The following is a 15603-nucleotide window of genomic DNA, read 5'->3' on the forward strand; positions in this document are numbered from 1 at the left end:
GAGCAAAAATAAAACTCTGCATGGTGACTCATAGAACGCTAATTTGAATAAGCTGCTTGGGGGGGCTTAACAAAATAAAATATTTTTATAAAGTATTACCTCAGTAAAATTCAGTTTTACTAAGTTTGTATAAGAATGCTTGTGCCCCCCCTCCCCCGATTAAATGAGGAGAGCAGATTTTCAGACTGCCACTTAAGGTGGGCATCTGGTGAGTGAGGTTTTGTTCTGACAGGCTTGTCCAGCTTTATAAACTGCTGGTCTGACTGGGTTCTGTATTTGTGCTGTTTATCAAGGCATCTTTGTAAGTTTGACCAAGAAATGGGCAGTTAATCTGGCCCACAGGCAGGAGGGCTGCAAGACAGCAGCAGCTCTGACTGGGGCTGAGTTCCTGATACACTTTTTTTTTTTTTTTTTTTTTTTACCTTCACTGAGGCTCTGGGTCTGCTTTCTGTGGTTCTTAAGAATGTAGTCAGTCTGTGTTAAAAGAGCCATTATTGAGTCCCCAAATTTCAGGTCTGGTAGGTTATTAGACTGACTTCCCATATCAATTGTAGACCTGTTTCCTATCAGGATAAGTTGTTCGTCTTAGTTTTTAGATAGTTGTCCACACAGGAGCAGATAAGATGTAGCTGTGGCCATTTCTTTATTAGTCAGGATTATGTTCATAATTAGCTTATGGAGAAATCTTTTATATAAACATAAAAAGACTTTTTTGGCTTTTATTGATCTTTCCCATGGCCTTAGACCTTCTAGTCACTGAGGTTTCAGCTAATACTTTTACTTGAAAGTTGCTTGATACCAGGTAATGGATGTATTAGATGCAACAACCTTTCAGGCTACCTGGGTGGAACTCAGCACTCCCATCTCATACCTTTGTGACCTTAGTTCACTCAATCTCTTCGACCCTCAGTTTCCTCATTAGTAGTACAATCTCTACTTTGTAGGTTTGTGAGGACTCTCACAGGGTATTTGGACAGGGGTGGGGTGGTTGCCTGGAGATACTAAGTCTAGTAGAAGGAAGAATTGTCCCACTTAAAATGCCACTCATGCCCCTACTGAGAAAAACTGTTTACAAAGCAGTTAAAGAGTGCTTAGCACTTAAAAAGCATCAATAAAAATCTGAGCTAGCTATTTTATATAGCTAATGGGGTTTTATTATCATGAGCTAGGAATGGCCTTAATAGATAATTGGGCCAGTTATGTATTGTCAGAGGAGAGTACCTATTGTAAAGCCAGAGTCTCCTGTTGTTTTTAATGTACCTCTAACTTGCAACTGTCAGTTTGTAATTGCAGTATTGCTTGAGGGCATATGTTCTTCTTAGTTTATTAAGATAGAATTCATCACTTGAACCATTATAAAGTCTGTAATTCAGTGGTTTTCAGTAGACTCATAATGTTGTATGACCATTACCCCTGTCTTGTTCCAGAACCATTATAGCGCCAAAAAGAAACCCTGTACCCACTAAGCAATCACTCATCTCCCCTAGGATGTGTGTTCTCAAGGTGCTTTAATGAGATTTTCTTATAGCTAAGATGGGTATTTAAGTTGACTTTGGCTCTTAAAACATAGTCAAAATAATTTTGGCCTAGAATAATTTATGGAGTAGAATTTTGGAAATTTGTCCTATTTTTGTATTAAAACAATCCTGGGCCCTGCCTGCCAAAAATTTCTTACCCCACATCTTTGTAGAAGTGGAGTTATCCTATTCAATCACAATCTTTGCCAAGCTCAGCCTTTTTAAATCTAACATTTATGGAGTCATTATGTGCCATACTCAGTTGTAAATTTTTTACATTAATTGTTTTATTTAATCTCAATTGTAGTATACTAGTGCTATAGTATAGTACACCAGTATTGTCTCCATCTTATTGTTAAGGAAATGGAGGGAGGAGCCACTAATGCAACTTTCTCATAGTCACTCACACCAGTACTAAGCGGCAGAACAGATAGTGTCAGGCTCTAGATCCCTTGCCTTTGTCCTCCCTTAAGGGAATGTCAATTCCTCAAACAGTTAAAAAACATTTAGCACAAACAAAAAACAAAAAACAAAAAACATTTAGCACTTCATGAGCAGCATAGATGTATCAGTTAATTTATGCCATACAGTAATGCTGAGTAACAACCACCCACAAAACCTCAGTGACAGAGGATAGTATACATCCAGTGTGTGAGCCTGTGGGTTAGCTTATCCCACTTGGACTTGGCTGGACTGTTTCCCCTTTGGATCAGATAGGGCTCTGTTCTTGGCTGTGCTTGCTCACATATGTGTGGTCACCACATTCTGTGTCCGCCTGCATCCGAGGACATCAGGCCTGCACATTCTGTGAAGATTGTTGCTTGATTTTTTGCTAGTGTGTTGTTGAGGATATTATCCATTATTTCATTTCACTTGACAAAATTTATTGGATGCTCCCTCCAAAGAAGACATACAAATGGCCAACAGACACATGAAAAAAATGTTCAACGTCACTCGGTGTCAGGGAAGTACAAATCAAAATCAATGAGATACCACCCCACACCGATCAGAATGGCTAAAATGAACAACTCAGGAAACAACAAATGTTGGTGAGGATGAGGAGAAAGGGGAACCCTCTTACGTGTTGGTGGGAATGCAAACCGGAGCAGCCACTCTGAAAAACAGTGTGGAGGTTCCTCAAAAAGTTAAAAATAGAGCTACCCCATGACCCAGCAATTGCACTAGTAGATAATTATCTAAAGGATACAAGCATACACCCCAATGTTTATAGCAGCAGTGTCCACAACAACCAAAATTTGAAAGAGCCCAGATGTCCATGGACAGATGAATGGATAAAGATGTGGTATGTATGTATAATAATGGAATGTTACTCAGCCATCAAAAAAGAATGAAATCTTGCATTTGCAACAATGTGAATGGAACTAGGGGGTATTATGCTAAGTGAAATAAGTCAGAGAAAGACAATTATCATATGATCTCACTCGTGGAGTTTAAGAAACAAAACAGATAAACGTAGGGGAAGGGAAGGAAAAATAAAATAACAAAATCAGAGGAGATAAACCATGAGAGACTCTGAACTATGGGAAAGAAACAGGGTTGCTGGAGGAGAGATGTGAGGAAGGATGGGGTAACTGAGTGATGGGCATGACAGAGGACACGTGATGCAATGAGCAGTGGATGTTGTATATGATGAATCACTAAATTCTACCTCTGAAACTAATACAGTAAATGTTAACTAAATTGAATTGAAATAAAGAATTAAAAAAAAAAAAAGATAAGCCAAGCTCTGTGCTGGTCTTCTGGGACTTTTATGCAGCATCCTCTTTCCTCTGCTTTCACTACCTAGTTTCTTTGTGCAACAGATTTTTTTTTTTCTGTAGATATAGCTCACTGTATTTCCTCCGACTTTGCTGCTAGAAAAGTTTTAATGCTGTTTCTAAAGAATGGTTAGGGCCTCATGCCATTCTTTTTTTTTTTTTTTAAAGATTTTTACTGATTTTATTTTTATTTTTATTTATTTATTTTTTAAAAAGATTTTATTTATCCATTCATGAGAGACACACAGAGAGAGAGGCCGAGACACAGGCAGAGGGAGAAGCAGGCTCCATGCAGGGAGCCCAACACGAGACTCTATCCCTGGTCTCCAGTATCAGGTCCTGGGCCGAAGGTGGCGCTAAACCACTGAGCCACCCGGGCTGCCCGATTTTTACTTACTTTAAAGAAAGAGAGAGTTTACACACATGAGCAGTGGGAGATGGAGAGAAAATCTTGAGCAGACTCCACACTTAGTGTGGAGCCCAACTTGGGGCTCAATCCCACAAACCCAAGATAATGAATGACCTGAACGAGACCCAGAGTGGGCCACCCAACTAACTGAGCCACCCAGGTTCCCCATATATATGTAGTCAAGGGTGCCTCAGTTGTTTATTTTGGAACAAAGTTTAAATTTAAGAAAAAGAAGTATGGAAACCAAATGTTTTCCAGTGGAGAAAAAAAAAACTATCAGGAAATGTTTATAATTATGTCAGTAAGCTGTACATATAAAGAATGCAGTTGTATATAGTCTTTTTTTCTTTCCTTTTAGGTGTTTCAAAGAAAAGGATTCAGACCCTTTTTTTAATGTAGTCAGGCTCATGATAGCTGACCTAGTTAGCATTGTGAGGTAGCTATGTTATTAAAGGGTGGTTAGTTTAAACAGCAGATAAACTCATGTAGCATCTTCTATGGCTGAGCTGTGTGTGTGTGTGTGTGTGTGTGTGTGTGTGTGTGTTTAATACTTTGTGCCTTTTGGGCAGCCCGGGTGGCCTAGCGGTTTAGTGCTGCCTTCGGTCTAGGGCGTGATCCCTTTCTCTCTCTCTCTGTGTCTTTCATGAATGAATAAATAAAATCTTTAAAAAAAATACTTTGTGCGTTTTGATAACTCCTGTTGGTACTTGTTGCCAAGTGGATTCTTATGCCCCCCTATAAACTTATGGTTACACATCGTCTCCTGGCCAAGAGGCTTAGCCTGAGGTGAAATTTGGCTCAGAATGGAAGCACGGAATAGGTGAGAAACAAGGAAGGTTGACTTGGTTAATAGCAGAAAGGCTGTGTGTGGACATTGGTCGTGGTAGAAGTGAAGCAGGTGGAACACATGATTTTAAGTAGAGTAGACGTCATTTCAGTCACAGTAATGATTCGGTGAATTCAGGATTCACAGTGTAGCAGCAAGGAAGAATGTGAGTAAAACTGTCCCCATGCTAGAAGGAATGTCATTGAAATGACATTGAACCTCTGCTGCCTAAAAACCGTTAGTTTTATGCATCTCAGTGCCAGTGAAATCAACCCTGCTTTGTGGTAGGACCTAGACTATTAGCAAATCTTTCACCCAAGCACATAACAAGCCTTGGTGTCTAAGGCTTAAGAGGGAGAAATACATGGCATGCCTGGGTAGCTCAGCAGTTAAGCATCTGCCTTCCGCCCAGGGAATGATCCTGGAGTCCTGGGATCAAGTCCCACATCAAGTTCCCTGCATGAAGCCTGCTTCTCCCTTTGCCTGTGTCTCTGCCTCTCTCTGTATGTGTCTCTCATGGATAAATAAATAAAATATATAAAAAAAAAAGAGGGGGAAATGTCCTTCCTCTAAGTTAAGTGTTGCCTTTGACTAGAAGACCATCACTTCCCATGGAGTCTGTGTAGGTGGCTTCAGGTATTCCATTCTCTTTCATGGAGGAGGCCCATTTCTTTATCTGAGCCAATGCCCTCAGTAACCTGGTCACATTCTAAGCAGTTGTTGATATTAGTAGAATTTAAATATTTAAATCTAAACTTGTTTCTTATAAATATTGTTCTGTTCCCTGATTCACATATTATTAGAAATGTGAATACACAGAATATTTTACTTATAAATGATATGTATTTTTTGTGACTATTTTTCTTTTTTTTAATTTTTAAAAATATTTTATTTAAATGCAGTTTGCCAACATATAGTATAACACTCAATGCTCATCCGGTCAAGTGCCCTCCTTAGTGGCCATCACCCAGTTAATGACATGTATTTATAAGCATGTACCCCACCTATACCTCTGCCAGCATTGAATGGATGGCACTTTGAAAAATGACATAAAATGTTTATTTATTTATTTATTTTTTAAATTTATTCATAGAGACACAGAGAGAGAAGCAGACACACAGGCAGAGGGAGAAGCAGGCTCCATGCACGGAGCCCGACATGGGACTCGATCCCAGGTCTCTAGGATCATGCCCTGGGTGGAAGGTGGTGCTAAACCTCTGAGCCACCAGGGCTGTCCAGACATAAAACTTTTAGAGAATTTATAGATTCAGGAGAAGTTTGAGAGAGCAACACTTGCATAAGAAAGCTGACAGGGGGGATCCCTGGGTGGTGCAGCAGTTTGGCACCTGCCTTTGGCCCAGGGCGCGATCCTGGGGACCCGGGATCGAATCCCATGTCGGGCTCCCAGTGCATGGAGCCTGCTTCTCCCTCTGCCTATGTCTCTGCCTCTCTCTCTCTCTCTCACTGTGTGCCTATCATAAATAATAAATAAATAAATAAATAAATAAATAAATAAATAAATAAATAAATGCCGACAGGGAAGGCTGGGTCTCAGGTGGTGTTTAACCAAACTGGGGGAAAGTAACTACCCCTGCTTCAAAATACAGGTTTTCACTTCTGTTTGTTACACTGCCTGAGAATCTGATGGGTATCTCAACCCAGATGCCCCTGTGACCAGATCAGAAACAACACATTTATATTCTAAAAAGCAAACAGAAACTATTGGACTTGCCAAATAAAGCACATATGCAGACTACCTCTGGATTAGGAAATCATTTAGGCTGAAGAGTGAAATGCAAACACTTGTAGGCAAGCTGTGCGGGTTCTTCAGCATACCTTAGTGCAGTCAGGTCTTCTGAATGCCGAGAGACATGAAAGAGAGGAAAGAGGGATCCCTGGGTGGCGCAGCGGTTTAGCACCTGCCTTTGGCCCAGGGCGCGATCCTGGAGACCCGGGATCGAATCCCACGTCGGGCTCCCAGTGCGTGGAGCCTGCTTCTCCCTCTGCCTGTGTCTCTGCCTCTCTCTCTTCTCTGTGTGTGTGACTATCATAAATAAATAAAAATTAAAAAAAAATTTAAAAAAAGGAAAGATGTTTAAAGTATGCGCTTGGAAGGTGGGCATGCCCTGGGTCGGGGGTGCTTAAATCAGGGGTCCAGTGAAACTTGAGGGTATTGCAGAAGAAGGGTCCTTGGAGGATGGAGTGAATGCCAAAAGGAAGAGGGAGACTACTGCAGACAGGAATCATTTCAAGCAGGTTTCAGAGGAAATTCTTAGCTTTCCTCTTTGTCTTTCCTATACCAGATCTCTGTCCCCAGCACCCGGGTAAGACTGCATTTTACACAGTCATATAGACTCTCATGGTCTGGGGACTCACCCTATTAACTCTGTAGTCCTCCTTGTATCCACTTTACCTCTGTAACCAGGAACTTCCTGGAAGGAGCTGTGGTGGACATTTAACTGGTGTTTCTAACATGGCTTTTCATAGGGAAATGCATTCTAAGTTACAACCAACCAGGTGGTCAGTGGACTTTTGGAATGGGGTGGGAGTTGCTCATATTGGGACTCTTTTGAAGAGCAAAGCACACCTGATTTGATCATGTGCGAATCTGTGCTAGCATAGCCTGTTAGAATCCAAGTGCCTGTTGTATGGAGAAATCAGACTTAGAAGCATGTTGTTCCTTTTTAACTGGTTATGTTGGAAGCTATTTGAATTCAGTATTTTTATTCCTCTGATTTCTTGTCTCTGTCAAACACTTGTAAATTTCTGCTCTGTTCCAGCAGAATGACTGCAGGGTCAAAACTATGGAGTTTTCACATCTTTTATTGTTTATTCATAGATTTATTTAAATATCCAAATCTAGGTTAACATCTCTGTTTTCATATCCTAAACAAGTATATCTTCTGTGCTCTCCTTTTTTGTTAATGGGATTTTTTAACTATTCATTAAAAGTAGAAACCTATCTTTAACTCAGTCAACTTCTGTTTTATATCCCACACATGGTCTCTTATCTGTCCTTTTCCTCTAAAGTTTCCTTTATTTCTTTTTATCATCCCTACTGTTACCACCATCATCCTTATTGTCTCTCACTTCAGCTATTACAGTGAGATCTTAAGAGATTTTATATTGAGAGCACCTGAGTGGCTCAGTTGGTTAAGATCATGCCCTGGGCTGAAGGCAGGCACTCAACCACTGAGCCACCCAGGCGTCCTTGGAATTGTTTTTAATATTTGAATAGAAATATCCAAAAGCCTCTCAGAAAGTAAGGCAATTCTCCTTCAGTTGTGTGTGTATATACATGTGTTACATACATATGCTATGGATCATTATTAAAATGTATTTGTTATTTGGGGTCACATTCAAGAACATGTGAAAGGCCATTGTTTTGGTCTAACACTTTCACATGCCTTCTCAGATGCTCCTAATCCATCTCTGTCTTTCAGAACTATTTTTCTAAAACCAGAATCTCATCATCTCACTGCCCTGGTTAAGAGTCTTCACTGGCTCCCTGTGGTCTACAGGACAAAGTCTCCCCTCTTTAGCATGGCTTCCAAGACCTTTCATAATTTGAACCCAAGGAATCTCGAGTACCTTTCTCCCTGCCCTGCCCTCCATATGTCCACCTCATATCCCAGCCGTGTAGTGCCTCTTGCTTTTGTTCAGATGCGCTATATTCTTTTATCCTTCTATCTTGCCATTCCCACTGCTTGGAATCTCCACATTGCAGCTCATCTTTTTATTTTTTTATTTATTTATTTTTTTAGACTTATTTATGTATTAGAGAGAGAGAGCAGGAGAGAGGAGCAGAGGGAGAGAAGCTCAAGCAGACTCACTGCTGAACACAGAGCCCAACTCAGGGCTTGATTTTCCAACCCTGAAAGCAGACCAGAGCTGAAATCAAGAGTCAGATGCTTAACCGACTGAGCCACCCAGGTGCCCTTGGCATCTCCTCTTTAAAGACATAAATGAGAAATCACTGATTTTGAGAAGGTCTTCCCCAGTACTAGATAGTTTGTCATGCCTGCCTGCCTTTTTGTTTGACAGCCTCCCCCAGTTTGATTGTGTGAGAGTGGGTGAGGGCTGGGGCTGTGTGTGTTCTGCTAAACTGGAGTCATTGATTAAGCTAATACACCACCACAGTTCTGGGCTTTGGAACTCTTTTTTTTTTTTTTTTAGTAAATCTTCCCCTTTTTTAAAGTAAATCTTTCTATTTATTTAAGTACTTTCTAAATATGTTTTTAGATCTCAAAGACAGAATTAGATTGGTTCCTTGAAGATTTGGAAAAGGAAATCAAGAAATGGCAACAGGAGAAAAAAGAAATCCAAGAAAGTCTGAAAGCGCTAACAAAGAAAATGAGAAAGGTTTTAAATGCCAACGAGATGTAAGTAACAACTGAAAGGCAATGATTTTTATTGCTTTTTATTTTATTGGGGTTTTTTTGTTATTTCAACATTTTTGATAACTCAGTTTCAGAGCATGTCAGGTAAAATACAAATTTAAATATTGTTTTCATCTCATTTTAGAGAACATTCAGTGGGGAATTATCTTACCTAAAACTTTTTCTAAACCTACCGTGTTGGCAGATAAAGTGGAATTATGAATCAGCAAAGAACTGACTTCCTTCCAAGTCAGGACACCATCCCTTACTGTGAACATTACCTCTGACCCATTTCTTCCTTGTCTGTAAAGTGAGGGACTTGGTCTAGATCTAAAGGTTCTTTCCTGCCCTAGGATTCTCTGATGATTGTCATTACTTTCATCTTGAATCTTTAAATTATTAAAACTCAGCTTTGTGGTATGAAGGATTTGGTAATGCATACAGATAATGCAATTGTCAGATGGGCCACATTTGTTTTAAGATTCTCTGTGATCCATTCGTAACCCGTCTCTTCCCTAAAAAGTGATATGTCCCATGATTCCTCAGCTTAATTGTTACCTACCACTGTGTAACAAACACGCATACTTGGTGGCTTAAATTAACAGCTGTTTTATTTGATCCTGATCTTGGAACTTGTGCTGATTTCTGCTGGGCCGTTATGCCGGTGTTGCCAGTGGTTTCTCCTGTGGCTGGGAATCGGCTGGGGGGCTAGGCTCAGCTAGGATGCCAGGGTGTCCTGGCCTTTTCTCTCCATGTAGTTGCCGGGCTGCTCTCTTTCCATGTGACTTTTATTTGTATGGTCTCTCCGTGTGGCATGTGGTCTCCACCATGGTAGCCTTCTTAGTGGTACCAAAAGGCTCCAAGGTTACAGGGGCAGAAGCTGCCGTATCTTCTGAAGGTTCAGACCGAGAACTGTCAGAGCATCCCTTCTACCACTTTCTGTTTAAAGCAAATGGTAGGTTTCGTTTAGATTTAAGGGCATGAAGAATGGGAGGCATGGTTCACTTGGGGCTGCACTACAATACTCACCATTCAGAACATTTGTGCTTTTTCCATTTGTCATGCCATGTGATCAGACGACTTTCATTATGAGTCTTGCTAGCATTGCATTTGGGCAGTTTTTAGGTAATCCTTAAAAGAAGGATGACACATAAAACACTGCCTGTGCATGTCATTTTAGCATGCTCAGAGTAGAGTATTTCCATCAGAACACATTTATGGAAATGATCATTTCTGTAAAGCTCTTTACAGTATCCTCCTCTCCCCCTATAGTTTTCACTTTCCGTGGTTTCAGTCACCCACAATCCGGAAGCTCAGATGATGCCCCTCCTGACATATTGTTAGGGAGTCAGTAGTAGCCTAACACTATGTCATACACCTCACCACATAGGCGTTTTGTATCTCACGTCATCACGAGAAGGGTGAGTACAGTGCAGTAAGATATTTTGAGAAAGACCACGTTCACATAACTTTCATTACAGCATATCATTATAACTGTTCTGATTATGAATTATTGTTGTTAATCTCTTACTGTGCCTAATTTACAACCTGAACTCTATCATAGGTATGTATGTGTAGGAGGAAACTTAGGTTTGGTACAGTCTGTGGTTTCAGACATCCTTGGCAGGGGTAGTCTTGGAACGTATCCCTCCATGGATAAAGTGAAACTGCTATGCTTCTTAATATTTGAGCAGTAGGTAGGTTATTAAAAAATTCAGGAATATTTATATTTAATATATATTTCTGTATGCTCAGTTCAGATTTACTATTGAACTAGACAAAGTAAGTGAGGCTATTATAAAAATTTTCTATACTAGCATAAAAATGGTTTCTGTTGAATAAAATTTTTATTGATTTTTTTCACTTTATTAATATGTTTTTTATGCTTTTTTCTGTCCCGTTTAAAGCTGCAGGCTTCTCTATGTGTGTTGGTATTTGGACTTTCCAAGTTAAATGATTTAAATCTAAATTTTTATTTTTAGATTTCATTTATTTATTAAAGATTTATTTATCTTTTTATTTATTCATAAGAGACAGAGGGAGAGAGAGGCAGAGACATAGGCAGAAGGAGAAGCAGGCTTCTTGTGGGGAACCTGATTTGGGACTCTATCCCAGGACTCTGGGATCACACCCTGAGCCAAAGGCAGATGCTCAACCTCTGAGCCACCCGGTGTCCCTATATTTAGATTTTAAAGTAAAATCTTAAAACCTTTTGGATCTCTTAGGGAAGTACAGAAGAAGTGAAAATGGCATTTAAACTGCTTCTTAATGGAAACGTGGGATTTTTAGCAAGTAGAGATGGCTGAAAAGTGTGAGAGAGCATGAAAGAAGAGTCAGCGCAACTCGTGCAGAGTTTTGCTTTAAAAATCAAAGATTTAGACACTTTGTTTTATAGGATTATCAGACTAGATGTGTGTGTTAAGTGGACTTTAAGACCTGTTTTAAAGACTAGAAAGTTGTTTTCATTTTGAATAAGAACCACTGGTTATACTGATGATGATCCACAACACCTGAATTCTTCTGGTTCATATTGAACCACCTGGGGGCACTGCTTGAAGTGAACTGAGATAGGATGGTCTACACTGTAAGCATATGACCAAGCGTAAAGAAGAGGTTTCTGCTCTCCAGATGTGAAAGGAAAACAACCCAGATTCTTTGCCTATTTAAAAGATACTAGAAATGGAATAAAAGTGTAGAAATTTACAAAGAATTTAAGAAATGTTTGCATGGATATAGGTAGGATTTACTGTGTGGGACCACATCTTTAAAAATCATTGAAACTTTAAAAAAAATCATTGAAAATTAATTAAAATTTCATGATTTTCTTTCATATAGATATGCCCAGAAAAATGGTGGAGAGGAAAAGGAACATGAATTACTTCTGGATCAGTCCCTTGAAATCAGGCAAATTAAGCTTAAATTTATTTTTACTATCTTATACTTTTAATACCAGGGGCACCAGCACTCTAGGCTTCTTTTTTTTTTTTTTTTAGGCTTCTAAATCTGTTGTTGGGACTTGTCTATTTTTTAAAAATAATTACGTGTCTCTTTTTTTTTTCTGTTTTTATTTTCTTTAATATTTAAATAAATGTATTCTTTGAGTATTTTTATTTTATGATGTTCCTACTACTTTGTTTCATCTTGTCAATATAAAAATCCTGAATTTATTCTGTTGATTACTCATTTTTTGTTTTGAATTCTGAAACTGAGTGTGTTTTTAAAACTTTTGTGTTACTTAAAATAGCATTCTCAACCTTATTATGGTAGTTTGTTGCTCCACAATTATAAGTTTACTAATGATTTTTATTATGAACCTATAAAAAGTTTCCTTTTAACCTTTATTAATGGAAATAATGTTTTTACATACTGGTAGCCAATATACTCTGTAGTTAAGCAGTTGTGTTCCACATTTCTCATTGAATATTATTTCACATACACATTTCCATTCATGTCATGATTCATGGCCTCTTTTTTTAGCTCTTATGAATGTATTGCCATGAATAGCTCTGTATAGATCACTTTTTTACTTTGGGTTATTTCTTTCTAATATATGTCAAAATAAAATTTTGACTGAAAGGATAAACAGTGTTCTATGAAGTTTATTAATATAGCCCGATTGTACTCCACCTACCCTCATAAAAATGATGAATTGGTTTCTCAGTATTTCCACCAAGCACTCTTTAATTTTATTTGATCAGTTTTTTGTGAAGTGCAGAAAGCACAAGTCTCTGTATTAAATAGTCAAATAATAGGCAAGAATTTACTTGAGAGGATATTATGTAAGTCTTCGCATGGCATGATTCAAAGCTGAGCCTTTGGTTATCTCACTGGTCTTTATTTTTCCAAAAAGTTTTTTGTCATTAATATTTGCAGTAATACGTTTACAAATGAGAAAATGAAATTAGAAGAATGTATAAAGAAAGGGAAGGAGAATTATGAAGAGAGTCTTCAAAGAGCTGTGGCTGCAGAGGTGAGTCCAGGACACTTGGATAAGGCAAGATGCAGATAAGGCAACATACATTTACTTTCTGTTTAATTAATTATATATGAGGCATAACAGCATTGCCGAAAAGTGTGGAGTCCAGGGGATATTCTGTCACTCATAATCCTGCCTCCCAGAAATAGCTACTTTTTCCTTATTTAACACTTTTTAATGTTTTTTACCCTTAAGCTTACATTGTGTTACATAGCTGTACTCATAGTATACACCAAACTTTGCAATCTGCTTGGAATGTTTTAACAACCTTAAAATAGTTTCACTGTCTTAAAATCCTTAAACATTCTCTAATCTAATGGTAGGTATCTGTGCTTGAAAACTGGAAGGACATTGAAGTGTACAAATTACAGATCATGGAATCACAAGCAGAAGGGTATCTTAAGAACCTGAGGCTACTGAGCAGGTACTGTGTGGCATCTCAGATGTTCTTTCTGGCATGTCATTAGTAAATCAAGTTAGAGCTGATTTGAGGAAAATGTTTATATTAGGCAGGACCTTTTGATTTTTTTCAAGTAGGCTTCATGCTGGGAGCCTCCCAGTGAGGAGTTTGAACTCATGACCTGAGCTCAAGACCTGAGTCGAAATCAAGAGTCAGACACTTAACTGATTGAGCCACCAGGTGGCTCAAGCCCAAGACTTATTTTATTTTATTTTATTTTATTTTATTTTATTTTATTTTATTTTATTTTATTTTTTATTTTACTTTATTTTATTTTATTTTTTTATTTTATTTTATTTTTTTTATTTTATATTTTATTTTATTTTATTTTATATTTTATTTTATTTATTTTATTTTATTTTATTTTATATTTTATTTTATTTTATTTTATTTTATTTTATTTTATTTTCAGATTGTATTCATTTATTCATGAGAGAGAGAGAGAGAGAGAGAGACACAGGCAGAGGGAGAAGTAGGCTCCATGCAGGGAGCCCGATGTGGGACTTGATCCCAGGACCTGGGATCACGCCCTGAGCCAAAGGCAGATGCCCAACTGCTGAGCCACCCAGGCATCCCTCAAAACCATTTTTATTTTTAATAGTTATACATTCAATACATGTTCAATTGTAGAAAAATCCAAGCATACAAATAAAACTGATAAAGATGATCCATAATTCTAAATTGATGTGTAACTAGTTTTTTGGAATAAATCATTGTGTACTTGGGGAAAAAAATTATATATATATATTTTTTCATAAAGTAATATATATGAAACTTAGTTTCTTATCAATAATTACATTCTCAGGCAGCCCGGGTGGCTCAGTGGTTTAGCGCTGCCTTCCACCCAGGGTAGGATCCTGGAGACCCGGGATTGAGTCCCACGTCAGGCTCCCTGCTTGGAGCCTGCTTCTCCCTCTGCCTGTGTCTCTGCCTCTCTCTTTCTCTGTGTCTCTCATGAATAAATAAATAAAATCTTTAAAAAAATAATTACATTTCTCTGACTTAATTTTGCAGAGTTGAATAGTGTTCGGCATATAAATGTGTTGTGATTTATTAAACATTGGGATGATATAGTTAGGTTATTTGCACATTCTGTTCATAAAAGCTGTACTTCAGTAAGTTTTCCTTGTAGCTAAATTTTTGTGCACACTATTAATCATTTCCATGCAATAAATTTCTGGAATGCAGAGCTCATTTTCAAGCTTTTAAAAAATTATCTTCTGTAAGAACAGTCACTTTAACACTCTTAGTGGTAGACTAAGAATGGAATGTGACTTCAAAAGATATTCACGTATGGCGTCCCATTCAGTTTTCCCTGCCTTCTCCTATGATTCTCCATGCTGTTTCTTATATTCCACATATGAGTGAAGCCATATGATAATTGTCTTTCTCTGGTGGACTTATTTTGCTCCGCATAATGCCCTCCAGTTCCGAGAAAAACCAATGAGAGTCTCTTAACTCTATGAAACAACAACTCTGAAACTGAGAGTTGCTGGAGTTGGGGGTGGGGGGGAGTGGAGGGATGGAGTAACTGGGTGATGGGCATGAAGGAGGGCATGTGTGATGGGATGAGCACTGGGTGTTATACGTAACTGATAAATTATTGAACACTACATCTGAGACTAATGATGTACCATATGTTGGCTAATTGAATTAAAAAAAAAAACATTCACCTATGGTCATTTTTTCTACTCCATAATCTTTACCTGTTTTTGTTTGGCTTCATTTTTGGAATAAGGTTTACCTGGGAATTTCAGAGGCTCTTCTTCAGTCTAGCCTCTTTTCTGTATGGATTTTCACACAAGGAATTTCTTTTCACCTGGTCTTTTTATCATATTCCACAGTCAGATTTTTTTATCCTTCCTTGTGCTTTTTGTTTTACAGTTCAGACCCTTGGTGTTGACCCTCTATGGGTCATGGGAAAAATCCTAATGTACTGTTTTTATTTCTTCATTTTTCACATGAGAAAACTTTTCTAATGAAAACTAAAGCTGATTCATTACAAGACTGGTACAGCTGAAATAGAGGCCAGTGGTCTGAAAGGCCAGTGTTCCATCTTGCCACAGGCTGCACTTTATGGCCCTTCTGGGAAACGGAGCTCTCAGACCTTCATTTGATAGTGTCCACTTCCTCATTAAGCCTCGTGGTACACATAGCTTCTTTTTTAGGGATTCTATGCTAACTCTCCCATTCCACCAAAGGATAGCGAAAGAGAAAAGACATAAAAGGAATGTTCTGATTTTTCTTTAAGATACATA

At 38.3% G+C, this 15603-nt stretch overlaps 1 protein-coding gene across 8 annotated transcripts in view; it reads left to right on the plus strand.

Annotated features, from left to right (window-relative positions):
- The window catches only part of TTC3 (tetratricopeptide repeat domain 3), a 118038-nt gene that overhangs the window by 88647 nt on the left and 13788 nt on the right, over positions 1–15603 (plus strand). For all 8 annotated transcript variants that reach the window (XM_055313574.1, XM_055313573.1, XM_055313578.1 and 5 more), the window contains 4 exons: positions 8773–8912; positions 11745–11813; positions 12783–12879; positions 13209–13309. In XM_055313574.1, the coding sequence (XP_055169549.1) occupies positions 8773–8912; positions 11745–11813; positions 12783–12879; positions 13209–13309 (407 nt within the window). The remainder of the gene's footprint in view (positions 1–8772; positions 8913–11744; positions 11814–12782; positions 12880–13208; positions 13310–15603) is intronic.

The sequence above is a fragment of the Nyctereutes procyonoides genome, unplaced genomic scaffold, assembly GCF_905146905.1.
Source record: "Nyctereutes procyonoides isolate TBG_1078 unplaced genomic scaffold, NYPRO_anot_genome, whole genome shotgun sequence".
NCBI classification, from domain to species: Eukaryota; Metazoa; Chordata; class Mammalia; order Carnivora; family Canidae; genus Nyctereutes; species Nyctereutes procyonoides.